Below are 22,675 nucleotides of genomic sequence, written 5' to 3'. Positions count from 1 at the left end.
CCAAAATCACAGACTTGATAATAAACAAATCTGTCTCACACAGAAAAGTCTATCAAAGGATAAATCCGTCTCCCACAGAAAAACCCTAGGCTTTTGTTCCTTCTTAAGATATGTAATCAAGGTGAACATGAACCAATTGATAATCCGGTCTTATATTCCCGAAGAACATCCTAGATTAATCAATCACCTCTCAACAATCCTTCTTGACTACACAAGTGGTTTGTCGAGGAATCACAAAAAGTGAGACGAAGATATTTGTGACTTCTTTATCTTTCCTATCGGAAAACTCTCACAATCTCAAGCCAATCAAAGATTGTACTCGTACGATAGAAGATGCAAGATCAGATCACACAACTACGATAAAAGTAGTATCGGTCTGGCTTCACAATCCCAATGAAGTCTTTAAGTAGTTAACCTGGTTTTAGAGAATAAAACCAAAGGTTAAAAGAGAATCGAGTCTAGCGAACACACTAGTATCACACAGACGTGTGGGGATTAGTTTTGCACAATGATAGATGTCTCCTTTATATAGCCTTCAAATCAGGGTTTTGCCTTAGTTACAAAGAAATCCATATTCATCGTTAGATGAAAAACTGATTTATATTCAAGCTAATATTTCTCAACCGTTAGATCGAAAACTTAGCTTGTCACACACACTTGGGTAGACGTTTACTGGGTTTGTGAAAACCGTGCCCAAACGTGTACGTGTATGTTGGTTCAACATAGTAACCCAAAAGGTTAACCATATGAGCATTTCATATTAACCTAGTTCTTCTTCACCATAACTAGTTCAATTGACTCAAATGAACTAGTTAGAGAGTTGTTCAATTGATATGAGATGTTATGTAACTACACAAGACAAAATTGAAACAAAGATGATTCGATTCGATGAATCGGCTCATGAACTTTATAGCCACGGTTTGCATAAAGCATTCCTTAGTAATTTAAGTTTCATGTTCAGAGCACATCTTTAGATCATAACCACTTAAGCTCACAAACAAGTTCGCGGACTTAAGGCAACCGACAGAGTTTTCCAAACTCAGCAGAAAATCTCGGCAATGAGACTTCCGCCAGTTCGCAGACTGAGTTCTCGGACTAAACACGCAAACGAAATTTTGGAAAATCCCAGAAGAAATTCTCGGTAAGAGAACTTCCGTCAGTTCGCGGATTAAGTTCGCGGACTGGGTTCACGGACCTGGCAAAGCCAATTCCTCCGGTTTTTCTCAATCAACAATGTTCAAAAACTTCGGATTAAGGAATACATGGTTATGTAATCTAAACTCTCATTCCAATCGTTGAAACATTCTCAGAGGACATTATATAGCCATTATTCACAGACTGTTTCACGTCAGAGCAATTCTCAAAGTAATTGAAACTTTTCATGACTTTCGTCACTAGATGAAGATAAACTTGATCAAAGCGAAACGCTTTACCAACACACGATTTCGAGAAAAAGATAAGTAGTGAATACTCAGCTCGAAATGTCAAATGTGTATGATCCAGTCTATATAGTATACGACTCTTTGTCTCATAAGAAGTAGGAGATAAAATAGATAGACTTTTGAGTGATAGATAAGTTCAAGTCTCGACATACCTTTTTGTTGATGAAGTTCCACGGTTCCTTGAGTAGATATTCGTCGTTGTATGATGAATCACCATGAAGTCCTTGAGCTCAACTACACTTTTCTATCCTAGTCCGAGACTTAGCTATAATAGACTAGAAATCAAGACTCATAGTTTTGATCACTAAAATTGACAAACATGCTTGATATATCAACGCATGCGAGGTCGACCGAGCTATGCTCTAACAGAAGTAAAATAGATTAGAGCATTAGGTTTTATTATACTCGCCGAATTGGGGTATACCCAAATTAATTGGGTATATAAATTTTGTTCATTTCATTATCTAATAATAACTAAAACTACTCTTTTTTTTAGTTTTATATTCAAACACCAAACCTTATTCATTTCATTCTCCTTCTTCGTCGACCTAATGATCAAGTCTTTTCTCCTTTTCCATATTTTATTATTTTTAAACGAAAAAAATGGTCAATTAATTCGTCGAGAGAATGAGATGGTAATTGATGTCATAATCTCAACCAATTATTTTATTTTGTTCTTCAAATGACATATTAGGCTAGAAAATTTCATGTTGATATGGAGTGATTTAGTCGTTACGGTATTGTCACAAAACATGATAATTTTTATGTTATTCTTTATAACTGAAAGAACAATTACCAGAGTCGTCATGGTCTTCATCCTTAAACCATGACGACTAGTGATGTGGTATATGAACAATCTTCATGGTTGGAAAATCTAAACCATGACGACTAGTAATTGCCAAAATCCAAGTTTTTCTGTGTCCAAATTTGTTATTAGTTGTCCTGGTTTTGTGAAAATAACATGACGACTAATAGACAGTCGCCAGTGTGTTGGATTTTCAACCATGACCGACTATACCTGTCAAAAACCAATGTTTCTAGTGTCCAAATTTAATTTTAGTTGTCAAGGATTTGAAAAATACCATGACAACCCTTTTCCATGAATTAGAGCGTCATCATTGGTTTACATTATCGAGCATGGTGACTAAGAACGCCAAAATAACATGACGACTTTGTCCAGATAGTATACGGTCATCATTGTTTTGAATTCTCAAACATGGTGACTTATTGTAATGGTTAGTCGGCATGATTGTATAACAAATAAACCATGATGATATTTGATGTCACTATTAAAAGTCGTCATTTTGTTTAAATACGATCCTTCCGACAAATAAACCATGATGATATTTGATGTTACTATTAAAAGTCGTCATTTGGTCGGCATGTTTGTTTCAGTCGAACATGACGACTTTGATGACCTGAATCATGTATCTTTGAATTCCTTTTTTTGAAGTATTAAACCAACAAAACTATTTTCAATTCCCTTTTGAGAAGTGTTCAACTAGCTAGAGTAATTCATTTTCGTTACAAAATCTCAAAACCAAAAAAAATCCAATTTTTTTCTAATAAGATCCATAAGTTAAATAAAAAAAACAACAATAAAAATATTTACTAAACAAATTTAAGTAGGCCTCGAATAATTGATACATGCCTCAAATTAGCCACGATTTAGAAATATCCGCCTTTTAATTTGAAAATTGTGCAAGTCAACACGAAAAATACTTGCTTATTTGGACACACAGGTAGTTCGTTATTATGGATTTCCGAACCACTAAATCAATAATGAAGGAAAGAGCCTTGCGGTTTAACCCATGATTTTACTTCATATGACGTGGCATGTTAAGTTCGTAAAATGAATTCTCAAGAACATCAATTAATTTCTTTTTGAACCTCCAATAAGGGGATACTGAATAAAACAAAATAAGGTCATTTTGAAGTAAAATGAAGAACCTTTTACCCATATATTTTCTATTACGGCTAGAGTTCCCTATTACTTTTTATCTTTTTTTTTGTTTAATAATTTTTAGAATTTTTTTTTTTACTTTTTTATAATTCTTTTTATCAATTTTAAAATTTTTCAAATTATCGTACATATAATTAAATTTGAATTTTATTTTTTTAATTTTTTAATTTCAAAGATCAAAATAATAAAAACTAAAATTAATAAAATTTAAGATTTATTTTTGTCATAAACTAACTTAATTTTGTATTACTAGAAAGCAAAAATAATATCACTGTAATACATAACAAAATCAAACAGAGCTATTGGTTGGCAGCCTAGCAACAAGCTGGTCACCAACCCCCTCTGAATAGCAATGCCTAATCTATGGAAAATAAAACTATCAAAAGCACTACTAGCGTCATTACTAACAAGACAATTCTTTAGACCCTTGAAAAAACATAAAGTGTCTTCACCAAGTTCCCATAAATAAAATAATAATTTAATAATATATAAAAAGGGTAAATTAGACTTTTTATACTTCTAAGACACCCCTTAACAGGAAAGTTAGGATGGAAAAAGTAGTTCATATACTCCCATAAATCTGCATATCCCCGATTGTGGGTTCTTCATTTTCCTTCTTGTATTCCTTCCTCTCTTTCTATGAAACATTAGCCATGCATTATCTCTTTCTGGGAGACTGGACGCATATCATGGCCGTTAGGGTGAGAGTCACCTAAGATTGGGAGGGATGTATAAGTTTAAATGTGTCGCTTACCACTGCCCACAGGTCACCGAGTTGAATCGGCTCAAAACTTCGAGTGGGTATGTCACTGACCACTGCCCCGCAAGGCTAATTCAACCGCCCGAGTTGAATCGGTCAATATTGACCAAATACCCCAATATATGTGTATTCAAATTGAACTGATTAGTGGAGTCTATATTGAATGATCAGGCTGCCGAAATTGTCCTCTGGCAGTTTTTGTTTTTTTTTGTCTTTGAACAACCATATACATCCTCGCGTTTTTAGGGGCCACTCAAAAGGAATTAGGGGTCAACAATAAAACAAAATAAGGTCACCCAAACGTAAATTGAAGCCAGCCCTTATCTCGCGTAAATCGTAATGGCAAAATTGTCGTTACATATTCGGTAGATATTATAAGTTTTTTGTCTACCGAATGCATTCGTTTCATTGTGGTCAGTGTAGTATTTGGATGCAATTTGTTTCATTGTTTTCATTTGTTGTCATTTTTGAGTTACAGAGAAGAAGAAGAAGAAGAAAGGGAAAAACCATTTTTTTTTAATAATCAACAAAAATGGATGGATACGAAGAAGAATCTGAGAATCATCGTGAAGAACATAATGTTGAAGCTTCGCGACCATTTAGAGAAGACGATTTGGGGTATCTGTTGAATGATCCAAAGTTTTGTGGAGAGGAAACCCTAGATGACGCTTTCATGGAAGAAAACGGAGAATCACCCGAGATAGAAACTAATGATGCATCAAACATACAGGTATTGTGTTAAGAAACTCAAATACCCACTTTGAATGTGTTTCTAAACAAGAAAACCCGATTAATGCATGCATTGAATGCCATGAACTATCCAGAATCGGTAGATAATGTATCTACAAATCTAACGAATACAACATATTGAGTACCAAATATATACATTCGGTTGATATATAGAGTATATTTTCTACCGAATGGCCCCAAAATATGCGAAAACCCCAAATTGATTTCCCAAAATATCTACATTCGGAAGTTTTTTTGAGTATATTTTCTACCGAATGGCCCCAAAATAAAATTTTCCCAAACTTGTAAAAATTGAAATTCTTCTTTGAAAAAATATCTACATTCGGCAGTTATATAGAGTACATTGTCTACCGAATGGCCCCAAAATAAAATTTTCGCGAACTTGTAAAAAATTTTGTTCTTTGGAAAACGGAGGAATATTAATTACTTTATCTTCTGATTTTTTGTATTCGACAGTTTTACCATATTTTTATCTTCCGATTATGATTTTTTTGTACTCAGGAGACTGTGTAACTATTTCTACTGAATTCGATAGTTGAGGGCACACAGTATTCAACCGATTATTTGACAATCGGTTGGAAAACTTACTGAATGTCTTCCGATTATTATACTAAAACATGTTGCTTCATTTTGCAGGCCGTTGTAGCGGTTGTTGATGATTTCTATTTGAGGCCCGATACTTCCCTACGCTATGCAAATGACTTGGTTTGTTCATTACTATTATTTATTTATTTATTGAAATATGTATGTTAAATGTTTATACTTATGATATTTGTTTTGTTATATGCGCGTGTAGTCATTTGGAAGTAAGGAGGAGGCAAAGGATTGGCTTATGAACAAGGCAAAAGAGAACATGTGCATTGTAGTTCAAAACAATCATGTGAGTGACACTCGGTTTGAAATGATTTGTGAGCGAGGTGGGGATCGAAAGAGTCACGCGGGAAAGAATAGTAAGTACGTAACGAAGACACAGAGGAAATACCGAAGCAATTAGGATGCCCGTTTAAGATTGTCTTCTATAAGCCCGGAGGTAAGGAAGGTAAAGAATGGAAATTTTTTAAAGTTGATAATGGTTGTCACAACCACGATGATCCGGATACTTTAATTGGACATGTAATGGTTGCCAAGCTAAAACCAAAAGAAATGGAGACGGTAGAGTCTATGCGGATCCAAAAAGCGAGTGCGATCTTAAGTAAAATAAAGGCGGAAGACCCAGACAACTTGTCTTCTTTGTCTACAATTAAGGCGGCCTTAGCTACGATCAAACGGACGGAATGGGATGGTAGATCGGTCATGCAACAATCGGAGTGGTTAGCGGAGTTACACGACTACACGTTGAGAAGGGAAGAAAATGATGGTAAAGTGGTTCGTATTTTCTTGGCACATCCCGAAATGATCCAATTGGCTCAATGCTTTCATCAAATTTTGTTGATAGATGCCACTTACAAGACAAACAAATATAACATGTCGTTGTTGAACATTGCTTGCCACACTTCGGACAAAAACACGTTTACGATTGCATGGGGTTTAATGAATCATGAGAACAACGTGAGTTTCATTTGGATGTTGGAGACGTTGAGGTCCATTTATAACGATGATAATTTTCCAAGGGTTATTGTAACGGATAATGATCAAGCCTTAATGCATGCAATAGCGGTAGTGTTTCCGGAAGCCCGAAACTTGCAATGTACGTGGCACATTCAATGCAACCTCAAATCCAATTGTCATCATCATTTCCAAGCTAAAAAACCAAGGAAGGGTACCAAGAGGTCAAAGGAAGAGGATGAGCGCATTAGTAAATTAACCGTGGAAGAAAGAGAGGAAGAGATGAGGTTATTTGATGAAAATGGAAGGAGGATGGAATGATTTGGAATATGTTCATGAAAGCATGGGACAAGATCGTTTGGTCGAAGACCGAGGAAATTTACGAATCTAACTTGAAACAATTTGAGGATGAATATGGCACGAACTACCCAAAATCCGATGAATATTGTAAAACACAATGGTTACCGCTTAAGGAGAGGTTTGTGTTTGCATGTACATATGAATATCGTAACTTCAAGAATGAGGCGACAAGCATTGCGGAGGGGTCTCATGGCCGATTAAAAAAAATACTACTTGGTAGTCAAAATGGAGTTGTGTCGATCCAAGAAGTAATCCATGAATACACCAATCGTGATCTCGTAAAGATTAGGAAATGTATGCAATTTAGTGTACACCAATTCCCAATAGAACATGATAAGGAAAAATTGCTTCTAAGGGGCATTATTCATAAAGTTTCAAGATGGGAAATAAATACATGATGAAACAATTGAAGCTTTATAAAGCTTACGATGACGAGAATACCGTTTGTGTTTGCAAGGATATGATAGGTATTGGACTCCTGTGTCGTCATAAGATGGGTAGGTATGTTGAATTGATTGACATCAATGATATTCATCCATTTTGGAAGCAATTAAATTTCACTTCAAGCACCCCGGTAGTTGATGGTTCATCTTTCCTTGAGTCGGAATTGTGTGCACGAATAGCCGAGCGTTATGCTACATCAAATGGCACCAAAAATAAAATATTGATGCACAATTTGGAGGAAGACCTTCACCCTTGTTTACGGGAGGTTGATGAAACTATTAAGCAAAAGGGGGCCGGTAGGCCCAACACCGAAGTTTCGAGGACCATCCAAAGAAAAGAGTTGAAGGAGTATTTGTCTAATAAAAGAATATTGTCTAGGAACGAGCGTTCGGAAGCCGAATTTCAAGATGAGCCGGAACCTAAGAAAAGAGGTCGTCCAAGAAAGGATAAAAGTGGACCAACCGCACGAAATGTGAAACCAAAGGTCTCTACGGAGCCTTCTCAAGCAAGTCAATCCGAGGTGGTGGAAGAAGTTGTGTTAGTGGAGACCCAAGCTATATCTATTGTTGTTGATCAAAAGAGCGACTCGCAACAAACACAACCAATGGAAATGATGACTAAAAAAGAGAAGTATGGTACTCTTAGTTGTCCTAGGGATTTTCATGGAAGACCAACACGATCATCGTATACAATTATAGAAGAGTATATGAAAAAACTCCCTCCAATCACTGTTCCATTTGTTTTGTCCACCGACGAGGTTGATGGGGATGACAATTGTGGGTTTCACGTTGCTATGGAACAAATTGGTCACTTCGACGAGTCGGTCAACGAAGATGTCACCCAATGGCAATATTTAAGAACTAGGATGGCAGTACAACTAATAAAGGACAAGGATTTCTATATGGGGATGATGAAGCAAGGAGATAGACACGACAAAGAACTAGAGTTCAAAGACTTAGTTGCGCGTGTAAAATGCCGAAAGGGATTGAAGACAATCGGATCCAAGTATTGGATGACAATGCCTATATGTGGATATCTCTTAGCGGACATTTTGAATTACGTGGTACATTTATTTGTTCCTCCTAAGTATGGACATTCTTTTACGTTTACACCTACAAGGACGGTTTGCGATGAATCGATTAAAGATAGAAGAATTTTTATGGCATTTGTGAATGACATGCATTTTATCGGTATAAGAGTAAAGAGAGATTGCCCATTACCTCCGTTGGGTGGTTGGACGGATTACTTCCCAACAAATCATTGTAAGGATTGGTTGAAACAATATAAGAGAAACATGTTGGATTGGGATCGCGTTATGAAGGAAAACTTTCCGGAAGGCCTACTCGAATTGGTTCCCTCGGATGATGAAGATGAATGATCGGTGGATAATGTTATAGGGTTGTCTTCCGAATATAGTAATCGGCGGATAATGTTACAGTGTTTTCTTCCGAATTTTATAATCGGTGGGTAGTGTTATAGTTTTGTCTTCCGAATATAATGTTATTTTGAACTCAGAACATGAAGAAATTGGAACACTCCCATAATCGGGAATTTAAATAGTAGACTAATTTCCGATTATCACTTTCCTATACTGAGATCAAACTTTGAAAAAATTCTCAGAATCGGTAGATTACACTAACTTCCGATTATAGCAAATATCAGACAGTAATTTAAGGAATTGTTCACAGAATCGGTAGATAATATCACGTACTAACTTCCGAATGTGTCCAACTTGTGCCAAACTCTATACTGTGGCCGCGGCCTTCAAGAATTCTTAGCTTCCATCATACATGAATTCTTCTCCTTGTTCCTCTAAGTAGTGTCTTTTTGCGAGTGCCTCCTACATAAACCAACAAATACAAAAGAATGCTAAGTTCGTATAGTTTAGTAATAAGATATAGCCACCCGGTGTTTTGTAAAAGAATTATGCAAATACTTACAAATTGTTGGATCGACAAGCTTAAGTGGCTAATGTTAAAAATCCTTTTTTGTATCGATATGTAATCATTTACCCCTTTTTGGATAAGCCGGAAACGATCATGAACTTGTTGGAGGGATCTTTGCTTTGAATTTCCGTATTCTCGCACAAATTGGCTATACACTCTCCCCCTAAAGATTTCCGGTGTTAACCTTCCGGCTATGACATCTTCACGTCTTGTTTCTTGATACCATGTTTTGACAATGACCAAATCTTCAGCTGCGTCAAAAGTTGCCATGATTGTAATATGAGATATAGAATGAATTAGAAATAGTAGACAATGAAAGATCTTCTTGTAACGCTCACAAGACTTGATTTGTGTAGTTTGGTGAAACAATGATAATAGATTAACCTCCATATATAGATGAGAGTCCCAACGGCTGTTTTTTTTTTTTTAAATGTTGAAAATTTGGCCGTTGAGGACATGTGTAACACGAGTGTACGGATACGGTAATCGGAGATCTAGCGTTTTTCCTTAATTTCCGAATATAGGCATTTTTGTACTCAGAGACTTTAGTTTTCTTCAATAACAATATTCGGTAGACAAGTTTATTTCCTTTCTACCGATTGAGTTTGTATTTCGATGAACGACTATTTTTTTTTTAAAATATATATCCGTTGGAGTATAATCGATTGATTAATTAACATATAAAGTACCGAATTTTACCAAATTGTGATACGATTTTGAAAATGTTGACATATTCGGTAGATTACATAGCACAGTTACGCCCGATTGTTGTTAAAATTTTGAAAATCTTAATTTAATATTACGATTATACTTCGACAATTCTATTACAATGACTTGTGATTAGCGTTGTGGACGTCTTGGACGAGCTCTAAACGGATTAAATCTTTCCATTGCCTTAAGGATTCTGAAATGAGCTACGTAACGGAAGTTTGATCTTTTCTATCTCCGCCATTCCCCGAGATATCGTTCTATAACCTCATCATTGGTTTCACCCCTCAATCGATATTGATTCACAAGATAAGTTAAATGGAAGAATTCTTCGACGTGTCCGTTTATTGAACCAATTCGACAGAAAAGATCAGTGGAGTGACGGTTATTTGGGTTACCGGTGTCGGCGCAAAACTTTTCATGAATTCTACCCAAATAACTCATACTCATTATGCCTCCTTGCCTACGTTCTTCTCCTCGTCTCGGATAGAATTGAACATAGCGCCTACATAAAGATAAATCTTCTTCTACCGTGAACTCCGTAGGATTAATGAATGGTTGTGCCATTATGTTGAAGATGAGGTTCTTTAATGTTGGAGAGAATTGAAATGTATTTTTGTTGCATATTGGGGAAGATGATACCCTCCTTATATATAATATAGTTCTAACGGCTCTTTTTTTTGAAAATATGGCCATTTAGGCGAGGTGTAACACGAGTGTACGCAGCTTGTGACTCATCAACACATTAGATTTTTCATATTCGGAAGTATAATGTAACCATTATCCGCCGATTACAAAAATCGGAAGGACACCACGTCTCTAAACCCTCCGAATATAGAGTGGCCTAAATTCCAAACGTTCCATAATGCTGAGGTTTTGGCATTTTGGAACGACCATAAGCATTGGAATTTTGAAATGGTTAACTACTATATTCGGTAATCATTCAAATTTTTTGTCTTATGAATATATAGTGGCCCAAAATTCAGAATTTTGTAAAACTTGAAAATCTTCAAATTTGAAACTTGTCATAATCGGAAGAGAAACAAGTGTCCCAAACCTCCGAATATGGAGTGGCCAAAAAATACAAACCAGCCATAATGCTGAGGTTTTGGCATTTTGGCATGACCATCAGCTTTGAAATTTCGAAATGGTTAACTACTATATTCGGTAATCATTCAAATTTTTTGTCTTCCGAATATATAGTGGCCCAAAATTCAGAATTTTGAAAAACTTGAAAATCTTCAAATTTGAAACTTGCCATAATCGGAAGAGAAACAAGTGTCCCAAACCTCCGAATATGAACTGCCATAATGTTATATTTGAGCAACTTGCAAATGAGTGTTAGATTCATACACCATTCATACTCCATGAAACTAACCATTCACAAACCATAACGTGATTTAAGAACTTAAAATCCGATCCTAACCTTAAAAACTACATAGTCCAACACAAACTATAAATACTATGAAACGACATAATCCAACATAACACAATTCATTGTCATTTATCTAGACTTCTGGATTTTACGACCGTGACTACCTCCAAGTCCTGCACGACCACGAGTTAAAGAACCTTCAGTTGGAACACCTTCATTTGGAGAACCTTCAGCGCTCGATGAAGCTCGACTTCTTTTACCCGTCTTTGATACTACCTTCTTGGGCAGATTCTTCTTCGTGCCTTTTTTCTCCCCAAACTGAACTGCATAATCTTCATTATCCATATTATCCACTAGGTCTCTAGCCTCTTTTATCTTCTCAACTGGCACGGGATCTCCGCTCCTCATGCATGCAGTTAACATTTTGGAAACACACTTGAACCTATTCACCTGTTTTTATACATAATGACATAACATGGTTATGGGATATTACCTAAGATTTATAACCATGATATAAAATGAAAAATGTTTTAAGAATACGCACCAGTCTATCATAACCATTTGGTTTGTCTTTGATGATACAATTATAACTGGACCCCGCTGAAGTGGTCTTTGATTTAACTTCACGGATAACCAAAGGATGGGATATGTTCTTATACCAACTCATATATCCTGGAGAAGTTTCATCACCTCGGGTGACAGGTCTACCAGTGTTGATAATGAACGCAGACCTCTTATCCCAGTTATCAAGAACAACAGGTGGGCCTGAGTGAACTGTCGTGAGATTGTCACCACTAGAAGAGCATTTTTCCAACTCTAATTTGTAGTAATCCTTCATCTCATCCATTGGTTGATGTTGTATATACCCGAGTTGTCGCATCACCCTAGAGGGGTTGTACATCACATATCCTGTGGGGTGCCACAACAGTCCAAAGGGACAAGTCTGGCCGAACTCTTATATGCCCTTTAGCTCGATCTTCCTTGTATGGATCAATGCATACGTCCGAGGCCTTCATTTGGTCCAAAATCTCCCTCATGCGAACCAACTGCCGCTCTTTTGAATGAGAACGGTTGTCTTGGAAGATATATTTTGTTCCTCTAGGATTACCTTGGCGCCGCTCCGTGTTTCCTCCGGCCAAGTTCAGTATTGGGAAGTGGTCATAGATCCATGCCTTTATAGATAAGAAAACAACTATTAGGAAATGGATTCTAAACATTCGGAAGTAAAAGTACATAAATTTAAACCGAATACACATATTTGGAAATAAGTGATCAACAAATACAACATATTCGGAGGATAACTATATGTAGAAATCACCGAATATAAATCATTTGGAGTTCGGTAAACTCAAGTTCTTTGGCCTATATATTCGGTAATAAAATCTGAACATTAAGTCACGATTATAAATAATCGGACATAAAACTAAGTTATTTGTTCCCGAATAAATTATATTGGGTAACAAAAAATATGCATATTCCTACCGAATATGCATCATTTAGAGTTCAGTAAACTCAACTTCTTTGGCCCATATATTCGGTAATAAAATCTGAACGTTAAGTCACGATTATAAATAATCGAAAATAAAACTAAGTTATTTGTTTCCGAATAAACTATATTCGGTAACAAAAAATATGCATACTCTTACCGAATATGCATCATTTAGAGTTCAGTAAACTCAACTTCTTTGGCCTATATATTCGGTAATAAAATCTGAACATTAAGTCACAATTATAAATAATCGGAAATAAAACTAAGTTATTTGTTTCTGAATAAACTATATTCGGTAACAAAAAATATGCATATTCCTATCGAATATGCATCATTTAGAGTTTAGAATATGCATGATATGTATTGTCTACCGAATAACTACTATAGATGGACTGATAGATATAAAAAATAAAACCTGCAATAGAGCCACGTTCCCGGAAACTTGGCTAGTTCCTCGCCTCGACGCCTTTCTCAACTCTTCCATCAAGAATGCTAGGCATGCCGTTCCCCAAGAATGGTCACCGACTTCATGGAGAGAATTCAAAAGTTGTATAAGGTTGGTGTCGATCTGATTGCCAGAAGTATTGGGTAAAATGACACATCCCAATACACAAAGGAGATATGCGGTGGCAGCGTGGTTCACTTGCTCAAGGGTTAACGTTCCTTTCTTTTCTTTATCCAAGGTGCCTCGGTACATATCCATCAAAACGCTAATGTTGATCTGTCTAGTTCTGTAACTTGCATGCCTCATGAACTCTGCTCTTGATGTTTCTTCATTCCAACCTAAGCACTTTCTAGTTAGAGCATAAAGTTGTTCCCAAGATAATTGCTTTATGTAGTTGAACTTCACAGTTGTGCCTTGGTCAGGGAGGTTAAGAATCTGCAGAACATCATCAGGGGTAATCGCCATCTCCCCAAACGGTATATGAAAGGTGTCGGTCTCAGGATACAATATCTCCACAAATGCAGATATAACCACGCGATCATGTTCCAAATATGAATTCTCGGTAGCAGAAGCTTACCCCGAGTTGGCTATAATAGTCTTGAACCTTTCACATTCACCGGATAAAGGCCAATCAAGCATTTTTGTTGGTGCGGCGGTGGGTTTGAGTCGACGAACCGCATCTTGATGATACTATTAAACACACGAAAAATGTTTAAAGTAAATACAAAAACTCTTAAGACAACTATTACGATAGAACAAATAGGATACGATTATTATTACCTCGGTTTCGTATATGTCTTTGGCCCAGGAGTCTTTGTATCCAAATAGCAATTTTCCTCCATCCGCCGGTAGCCCAAGGATTTTGCCTGCTGGAATATTCTTCACCTTCAAATGCTCAGGGACAAGATGTTTTCCTTTCTTAGCAATATCCTTTTTTTCACCTGCTTCTCCTTTGTTGGTTTTTTTTGCTTTTTGGGTACCACTTGGTTGACCTTCTTCTTGTACTGTTGGCACTTGATCAATTGGTTCAATTTCATGGTGGGATGTAACTTGTGGACCAGTTGCTTCTACACCTTGTTGAGTGGCTTGTTGAGCACTTGGTTGCACAGCTTGTTCACTGCCTTGTGGGACCAGTTGGTTCTACATCTTGTTGAGTGGCTTGTTGAGCACTTGGTTGCACACCTTGTTCACTTCCTTGTGGTTCTACACTTTGTTGAGCACTTGAATTAGCCTTGGCACTCCTTTCTCTCCTAGCACTAGCTGTCACTTTCTTACTCCCTTCTCGACGAGGCCCTAAGTCGCCTGGTTTTGGGGATTGCTTAGATCGACTTTGTCTAAACAACAAAAAAAGGAACAATGTTTACAAACTAAACAATCGGAAGACAAAGTACACAAATAACAGCAGAATGTATACATTCGAAAGTAAGAATATATATTTGTTTCCCGAATACAAAAAAATCGGAAGATAAGTAAATATATGTGCTACCGAATATTCATCAATTGGAGTTCAGAAACTATAACATTTTCATCTTGTATAATCGGAAGTATAACACAATATATTTCCTTCTGAATAAATACTGGCCCTAAAATGGGATTTTTCCTAAATCACAGTTTTCAGAATTTTTCATCATGTATATATATTCGGTAGTAGATGAATATCCGAATACTATGTCCCAACATCAATATATTCGGAAGCAAAAATGAATCTTAACCTCCGAATATGGCCATCTAAAGTTACAGGAAGAAATGACCTAACGTATTCGGGAGTAAACCTATACAACTATCTCCGGAATACTGTCGATGTTCTTCAGAAATGAAGAACACGACTATATACGGAAGTTTAAGAGACATAAATATCTCCCGAATCTGGTAATTTTTAGAAAATCCTAGAATTTTGTAATAGCGACTCGTTGATTTAAAGCGATATAAACCCAGAAATTGACGAAATCTTACCTAATTGGGGCCATTTGAAGTTGCCGGAGTGTTTGACTATCAGATTCGCCGCCGCCAATTACATCCTCGGCGTCTTGTTCATCGCGTTCTTCGTGTTCTTCGTCATTTGCAGCAACAATTTCTTTATTTCTTGCAAGAATTCCAATATTTGGATCGATGTCGCGAGGAACGTTTTTAGTTCTAGGTCCTAGGGATTTATCTTTTGTAGACATCGTTGAAAAAACGAATCGACGATGTTTTGATTTTACGATTCACGACGACGATGAGTTGAATTGAAAAACGAGGGAATTTTTTTTTCATCCACATTCGGGAGTAGAGAGGAGGAGGAGAAGAAGAAGAAGTGAAACTGATTTTGAAATGAAAATGAAATTTTTTTAAGTTTTTAGGTTTTATTACTGGAAGGGCATTTAGGTAACTTCAATATCCTATAGAGTATCCTTTAACTAGTGCCCTTGACTGGGTAATAATTTTGGCCCCCTAATTCCTTTTGAGTGGCCCCTAAAAACGCGAGGATATACATTTCAAATATTTTGAATAAATTATTTTATTGCTTGCCTGTATCTGTGAATTATGGAGTAGTCAAGTCAAAAGCCACTATAGTGGACCTCCTAAGATAATGTTAGTAACTTAGTATATTTTATACAAACGAAAGATAAAGGAGAATGAAGGCATTACACAGCTTTAGCTAGCATTTCAGGTCATAACAATGGAGGAGGTTCATGGGTTTGTAGATTGGAAAGGAAATCCTGCCAACAAAGACAAACATGGCGGATTCAGAGCTGCAAGATTCATCTACTGTAAGTCATGAGTCCTTTTTTGTTGCTCTCAAATGATGTTTTCTTAGCGCTTCTATGTATCCATATCAAAATTTCTTATCTTGAGTTTGCTGGTTAATATCTTATAGTTATGGTTGTGATGATGAACATAACATACGCATCAAATGTACTTAACTTGGTAACGTACCTTCGAGGAACCATGCACATGGACGTCGCAACGTCTTCAACCACTGTGACTAACTTCATCGGTGTATCTTGCGCGTGTGCATTAATCGGAGGATTCCTCTCTGATTCGTACATTACAAGGTTCAAGACTACAGTAATATTCGGGCCTTTGGAGTTCCTGGTAAGTATCTCTTGGTAGATTGACATAAACCAGAGGTAGGGGTTGCTAGTACCGTTGCATCATTTTCGATCAAGTATATTGATTTGGCTTGATTACAGGGGTTCGGATTACTAGCACTGCAAGCATATCTCCCGTCACTTCAACCACCGCCATGTGATAATTCTTCGCGATTTAGCAACTGCAAGCAAGTTCAGGGCAAACCTGCAGCTTTACTCTACACAGCATTATACATTACTGCTTTCGGCGAAGGTTGTCTGAGAGCAAACCTGGCATCCTTCGGAGGAGATCAATTTGATGACAACGACCCAAGCGAGCTACAGAAAAAAATCTAAATTCTTTAATTGGTTCACCTTTAGCATCTCACTTGGTGCCCTTAACTTTAGTTGTTTGGATTCAAGACAATAAAGGATGGGGTGTTGGTTTTGCTGTTATTTTACTAGGGTTGTTTGTTGTCGCCTTTGGTTTATCTCTTTTCCGCCATCAAATCCCACAGAGAAGTCCTTTGACTCGGATGCTGCAGGTATGGATCTATTTTCTATCCCATGCATGCATGTCTTTAAAAATTGTGGATCGAAGTGGAGGCTCATAATGAACACTCATTAAACTTGGTAACGTTATAGGTTTTCATTTCTGCATTTCGGAAACGGAAGTTTCAGTTTCCTGAAAATGAACAAGATGCATACCTAGAAGAACATAACAAGGAAGAGAGAGTTGGCGAAGTGCTAACGCATACCGAAGGCTTTAAGTAAGTTTCTGAATCATCTCTAATTATCCGTTTAAAAGTTCCGAGATGCTAATGCCAAGTTCTCCAAATATTGCTTGCAGATGGCTAGATAAAGCTATCATCTCCAACAAGAAAACTGAGAGCTCATACCACTGCAGCGTCAGCCAAGTGGAGGAGGCAAAAATTATCTTTCGCATGATACCAATATTTATCAGTGTAACGATCGGGTACATCCCCATACGTCTGCTCCTAACATTGACAGTTCAACAAGGCATGACAATGAACACCAAAGTGGGGTTTATTCACATTCCTCCTGCATCTCTTGTTGTGATTCCCAGGATTCTCCAGATGGTGATCCTAGTTGCTTACGATCAGTTTTTTGTTCCATTCGCACGTAGGATCACAAGGTGCCCAAGTGGTATAACTCCCTTGCAACGTGCTGGTGTTGGTTTTATAGCATCGGCATTAGCATCATGTATTGGTGCATTGATTGAAAGAAAAAGGAAACAAATTGCAGGAAAAAATGGTCTAGTGGATTCTGGCGAACCTATACCAATGTCAGTGATGTGGCTGCTAATACAATTCATTGTCATATGCATCAATGATGTGTTTACGCCTGTTGGATTGTTGCAATTTTTCAACACAGAAGTGTCAAGAGGGATGAAATCACTGGGTACTGCAATTTTCTGGTGTGTTCTGGGATTATCGTCGTTGATGGGTTCTGCTCTAATAACCTTAGTTAACAGAGTTACGAAAAATGGAGATATGGGATGGCTGGAAGGAAACAACTTGAATCGGAATTACCTCGATCGGTTTTATTGGTTGCTTTCTATACTTGGCTTATTCTCATTCTTGAACTACTTGTACTGGGCTAGAAGATAGAACTGAATATTTTAATTCTGCCAGAGCCTGTGGGTTTTGATTGCATTACAAACTCAGCTTCCATTACTCTGCCATCAGACTGTAAAAATTTATGTGCAAAGAGCAATTCCAAAAACATTCGTTCCTGTAATGCTGCCCCATTATGCAGCATTACAGGAATGAATAGGGTGACTGGTAGTTCAAACAGTATACGCTTGTAAAAATCCAAGAACAGACGTTCCAAAATTATTTCCATTTTATTGCCCATAGTAAAAGGGTCATACATACAATATAGATATAACAAGTATAAGAGAAGAGCAACTAACAGTAAAACAAGAACCAAACTTTCAAACTGTAAACACAAAAGGTAATCCATTTTTATATTTATTCATACATAGAGTGAGATCGCAGCTCCATAATTGATCTCTAGGGAACTCATGCTGAAACTGCCAAAAGACCTTGGATGTCTTTCTGAAAGCACAAGCAAAACAAAAGAAAAGTCAGATGCCATATAATCATTTTTACTGGCACACATAGGCTTAGAGATTTCATACCTCAATTCTGAGTGGACCTGTGGTGGGAGCATATCTGTCAACAACCTTTCCTTCCTTGTTTACGAGAAACTTTGTGAAATTCCATTTGATTGCATTACCAAATAACCCACCTTTTTGTGATTTGAGAAACTGGTAGAGTGGCGCGGCATCCTTCCCATTAACATCAATCTGAGAAAGTAAAAGATTTATTGAGCTTTATTCTAGTTCAAAGTATTTTTACCTGATCTATTGCATATAAACGGTTTGTTTGCTTAAATGGTAGGGGTGATATCAGTAAGCTCATTCTGCTTACTAAATAAGCAAAGAGACTGAAGAAGAAAAAGACACTGACCTAAAATCCAAACACAATATGGGTTTAGGCTTCATCTTTCATAATTAGGTGTGTACCTTAGCAAATACGGGAAATTCGGCTTTGAATTTTGAACAGGCAACTTCTTTTATCTCATCATGAGTTCCCGGTTCTTGACCAGCAAACTGGTTGCAAGGGAATGCAAGTACCTCAAACCCTGCCAGGAGAAACACAATATCTGGAGTTAGTACTCCCAAAATTTCCATCTACAGAATTTAGAAATGATATATGAAACTGATTGTTAGGAGTAGATAATAGACCTTGGGTTTTGTATTTCTCATACAATTCATTCAGTTCCTTGTAGTTGGATTCAGTAAGGCCACTGCACATACCAAAGATCAATGCAAGGAAAAAAAAAATTAACAAATAGTTTAAGACTTATTTGGAATTATAGAATACATAATTACTGCAACTAACAATCAGACAAAAACGTAAAATGGAAAACCGAAACTAGCAGTCAAAGCCTATGAATGGCTCCATTGCTAACTGCATCATGAAACCTGTTAATCTTCCCGATCTGTATCCCTGACTTCTCCTGCAAAGGCCCACATATCATGGGAAGAATATACTTCGCAGGAGAAAGTACTGAACGTAGCCAGGTAGAAGATCACTTTGTACGCATATTAAAGCTGATGAACCCCCGTACGGTTTCAGTTTCATCTTACAGTACTACTATCCATTCAATCTAGTCCTTACAGGTACATATTGAAGCTAAGGTGAGTGTAACAAGATTTACTTCATTTCTACTTCAAATTCTCTATATCGACAATAAGATTATCTAAACAAGTGCCATTTGGAAGCAACGTTGACGATCAGATTCTATATAGACAATAAGATGATCTAAACAAGTACCATTTGGAAGCAACGTTGACGATCAGAAGAACCTTTCCAGCATAGTCCTTCAAGCATACGTCAGCATCGTGAATATCCTGCAATCCAAATTGAGAGACAAAGCTAGTTATTCAGAGACAGGGAAAAACACCTGGATAAACTCGAATCTGGAAAAGGAGAACAACTGAATCGAGAACATAAATGAAAGAAAATTGAATTTAATAAACAAACACACTCCTTAGAGTAAGATAAGGAATAGACATGATATTCGAGATTGACGAATTTAAGAAGAAACAAGGTATGAATGATTCAAGGAGAATTGCAAAGAAAAAAGAAACAGGAAAAGTACAGAGGGCATCAATAAGTACTAGTGTAAAACGATAAATCAGGTTTTAGAATTGGATAACCATGGCCTATCTCAACTCCTCAAGCATCTGGTTTTAAAGTTACCTAGCACTAGAATAACATCATCATAACAAAATATAACTAGTAAGTAAAACTATCTTTGAAACACCCATCAATGGTTCCATCCACATTAAAAAATGACTGAAACCCAGACAAAAAAATAAAAATAAATAAATAAAATTGAAGGAGAAATCAAGAAGCAGCAGGAATGAACATAAAACATTCAGTCCACTAAGATTTCACTAGAACAATAAAACAAACATATGATGAACACTACAAAACCATAACCACATAAACGCCAAATCGAAAAACAAATGAAACCCAGATTAGCAAAATGATTATTATCACTGAATCAGCAATAAAACAAAAAACATAGAGCATTATAATTTACCTTGACAGTGAAGTCATAAATTGATTTTGGGGCTTCTTCAGCCATGTTTTGAAAAGAAGGAGAAGTAGTAGATTGGTTTTGCTCAAGGGAGAAGAATAAGTAGAGAGACAAACCAAGAATCAGGATTGAGAATAAGTTACTCAAACTGATCAGATTAGACATATATTTATACTTTAGGAAAACTATGTAAAACAAAGAGAAAGTCTTTGATTGAGAATCTATATGTAAAAAAGGAAGAAAAAGATTTTGCACAAAAAAAATTAGTTGTTGATTTGTTGTTGAATATCATTATCAATGTCAGCAGAAAGATTACGTATTGGTAACAGTGGGTACGCAACGGAATTTATGAGGACTAATATCAGAAGCATTTCTTTAACCTCCAGGTATTTTAGTTCGTTTTCTATGGAAAGGAATGGACCCATACAGCCATACTGTATCTGGTAATATGCATTTTTAGACCTGGTGTTATCAAAATTCGTCTGACTCAAACTGGTCAACAGTAAGTCTTCATCCACTGAGAATTTCCGAGAAGGATGAAAATTTAGGACTAATGATCCAATGATGTTAACTGTTTAGACTAATATTTGGTTGTTTGGATCAGAATTATCTGAGTGAGCCAAATGTCCGGTCGTTAGTTGTTTTTTTTTTTCTCTTTTCTGGGTGTCTGACTCATGGTCTGACTCAGCTTATACATGTCATATGATATGACCCAAAGAGATTCGGTACCTGTTTTTGTTGGAGACTGTAAAAGTCTTCAGTAAAAAATGTTACTATTTACTAATTTTGATTCAGCAGTAGTGGATCAGATCTAAGCGAACCGGTTGAGTGTCATCATGTCTCTAAAAGAAAAACTGATGTGCGTAAAACTAATTTGCTAGTTTCCTGCGTCGACATTCAGGAAGGCAGGTTCACACGGTATTGCCGTAATATATGCATAATCTACCAGTCAATCTGCGATGTCCAACTCGAATACTATCAAATCAATGGCCAATCTCATAAAGCAAGTTAAATGTATAAGAGAGGATCTTTATATGGACTTCGTAGTTAACGTGAGGGTGTTCTCCTCTTATTTCATGCCAGTTGTGTTGTATGAAGAGTTTAAAGGTCAATTGAGGAGTTTTTAAATACTCCTCTCCATTTGGTTTCATACCATAAACTTAGCAGTTACTACTAGATCATTTCCTTTTTGCAAGGTCGGCAGCAAGGTGATTGCATAAATTATTAGTAGTATTTTAGAGCAAAAATATATGGCATTAACTAACTTCTTTTTTTTTTTGGGTCTGGAGATGGGAAGAGTAGGTATGACAATTTATTGTTGTAGTTGAGAAGAAGAGAAGAGCATTGAATTGAATTGAACGTTGTGGGTGTTTTCTTTCCGTCATTACCAACAACAGACAGTGGGGTGTACATTCAAAAACTTAGTTGGTCACTGACGAAGTAGCTCAGTCACTGGGCTTAAGGGAACCCAAAGCCCAACATATTATTGTAGCCAGCTGCCAGGGCCCAGGATAAACACAAATAGATGATGTACTACTTCGCAACAAACTAGAAGAATGAGAAGTCCTGCGACATATCCGCTGCAGATATTTATGATGACAATGCGTGTTTCAGTCTCTCAGCAAACAAAATGAAAATATGATCCGCACTCAGGAAGTCAGGACTCAGGACCAATTGGTGGTCGGGATATTGGAAGTCAAGATCAGATGAGGTACAAATCTTTTCTGCCGGAATCGAAAAATAATCAGTGCCCAAATGAAAATAGCACAAGTAAGAGAATCTATGTATACGCACCTCCACTGTTCCTGAAACTAACGGAAAAGAAGTTCTACCCAAGTTGTTCCTCCAACCTCCTCATACCATTAACTTCCTTGCCAGAAATGATTTACCGCCCGCTAAGGCAGCACAACAAGAGAGGGATATAAGAATGGGCACCAAGGTTTAGTAATGAAGATGCATACTGTAAGATAAAAACTCAGATCACAGAACACACTGAATTTAAGCAGTGAGGAAAGAAGACCGACTGGCGCCACACACGTCCCATGTTTAAGATTACAGACACTGGTAAACCTCACAGTTTCAGTTACTGTGCTATTTGGAGTCCAAATAGGAGGTCTGAAATGAGAAAGTTACATGTACATTGTAGCACATTTCAGCTACCTGCTAAGGTGTGGAGAAATCAGTGTACTATTTCTTGACATTACCCCTACTTATGACAAAAAATACACTGGCAGTAGCCATCACAACCCAAAAAAAAATAT

The 22,675-nt window shown here is 36.9% G+C and overlaps 2 protein-coding genes across 2 annotated transcripts; one reads left to right on the top strand and one right to left on the bottom strand.

The window, feature by feature from the left end:
* Window positions 1-15,886: 15,886 nt before the first annotated feature.
* LOC113360472 (protein NRT1/ PTR FAMILY 4.6-like) lies at window positions 15,887-17,908 on the top strand. The gene is made up of 6 exons (XM_026603982.1): window positions 15,887-15,977; window positions 16,085-16,302; window positions 16,401-16,551; window positions 16,659-16,822; window positions 16,923-17,047; window positions 17,128-17,908. Exons 1-6 carry the CDS (start codon window positions 15,887-15,889, stop codon window positions 17,906-17,908), a joined length of 1,530 nt encoding a protein of 509 aa, XP_026459767.1.
* A 197-nt stretch (window positions 17,909-18,105) lies between these two features.
* Window positions 18,106-20,681, bottom strand: LOC113316226 (probable glutathione peroxidase 2). Its single transcript, XM_026564446.1, has 6 exons — window positions 20,418-20,681; window positions 19,643-19,719; window positions 19,051-19,112; window positions 18,829-18,947; window positions 18,442-18,609; window positions 18,106-18,358 (listed from the first exon to the last, which is right to left on the bottom strand). Exons 1-6 carry the CDS (start codon window positions 20,577-20,579, stop codon window positions 18,323-18,325), a joined length of 624 nt encoding a protein of 207 aa, XP_026420231.1. The 5' UTR covers window positions 20,580-20,681; the 3' UTR covers window positions 18,106-18,322.
* Window positions 20,682-22,675: the final 1,994 nt, after the last annotated feature.

The sequence above is a fragment of the Papaver somniferum genome, chromosome 1 (genome assembly GCF_003573695.1).
Source record: "Papaver somniferum cultivar HN1 chromosome 1, ASM357369v1, whole genome shotgun sequence".
In the NCBI taxonomy this organism is placed as follows: domain Eukaryota; kingdom Viridiplantae; phylum Streptophyta; class Magnoliopsida; order Ranunculales; family Papaveraceae; genus Papaver; species Papaver somniferum.
This window is presented reverse-complemented; position numbering and strand designations above follow the sequence as displayed.

Excerpts from the sequence above, each read along its gene's own strand:
- LOC113360472 (XM_026603982.1), top strand. The coding sequence starts at position 15,887 with ATGGAGGAGGTTCATGGGTTTGTAGATTGGAAAGGAAATCCTGCCAAC. Across the intron at positions 16,303-16,400 it reads TCGGGCCTTTGGAGTTCCTG|GGGTTCGGATTACTAGCACT; the intron begins GTAAGTATCTCT and ends GCTTGATTACAG. Across the intron at positions 16,823-16,922 it reads CTTTGACTCGGATGCTGCAG|GTTTTCATTTCTGCATTTCG; the intron begins GTATGGATCTAT and ends GTAACGTTATAG.
- LOC113316226 (XM_026564446.1), bottom strand. The coding sequence starts at position 20,579 with ATGTCTAATCTGATCAGTTTGAGTAACTTATTCTCAATCCTGATTCTT. Across the intron at positions 19,113-19,642 it reads GTCAACGTTGCTTCCAAATG|TGGCCTTACTGAATCCAACT; the intron begins GTACTTGTTTAG and ends TGGTATGTGCAG. Across the intron at positions 18,948-19,050 it reads TGAGAAATACAAAACCCAAG|GGTTTGAGGTACTTGCATTC; the intron begins GTCTATTATCTA and ends TTCTCCTGGCAG.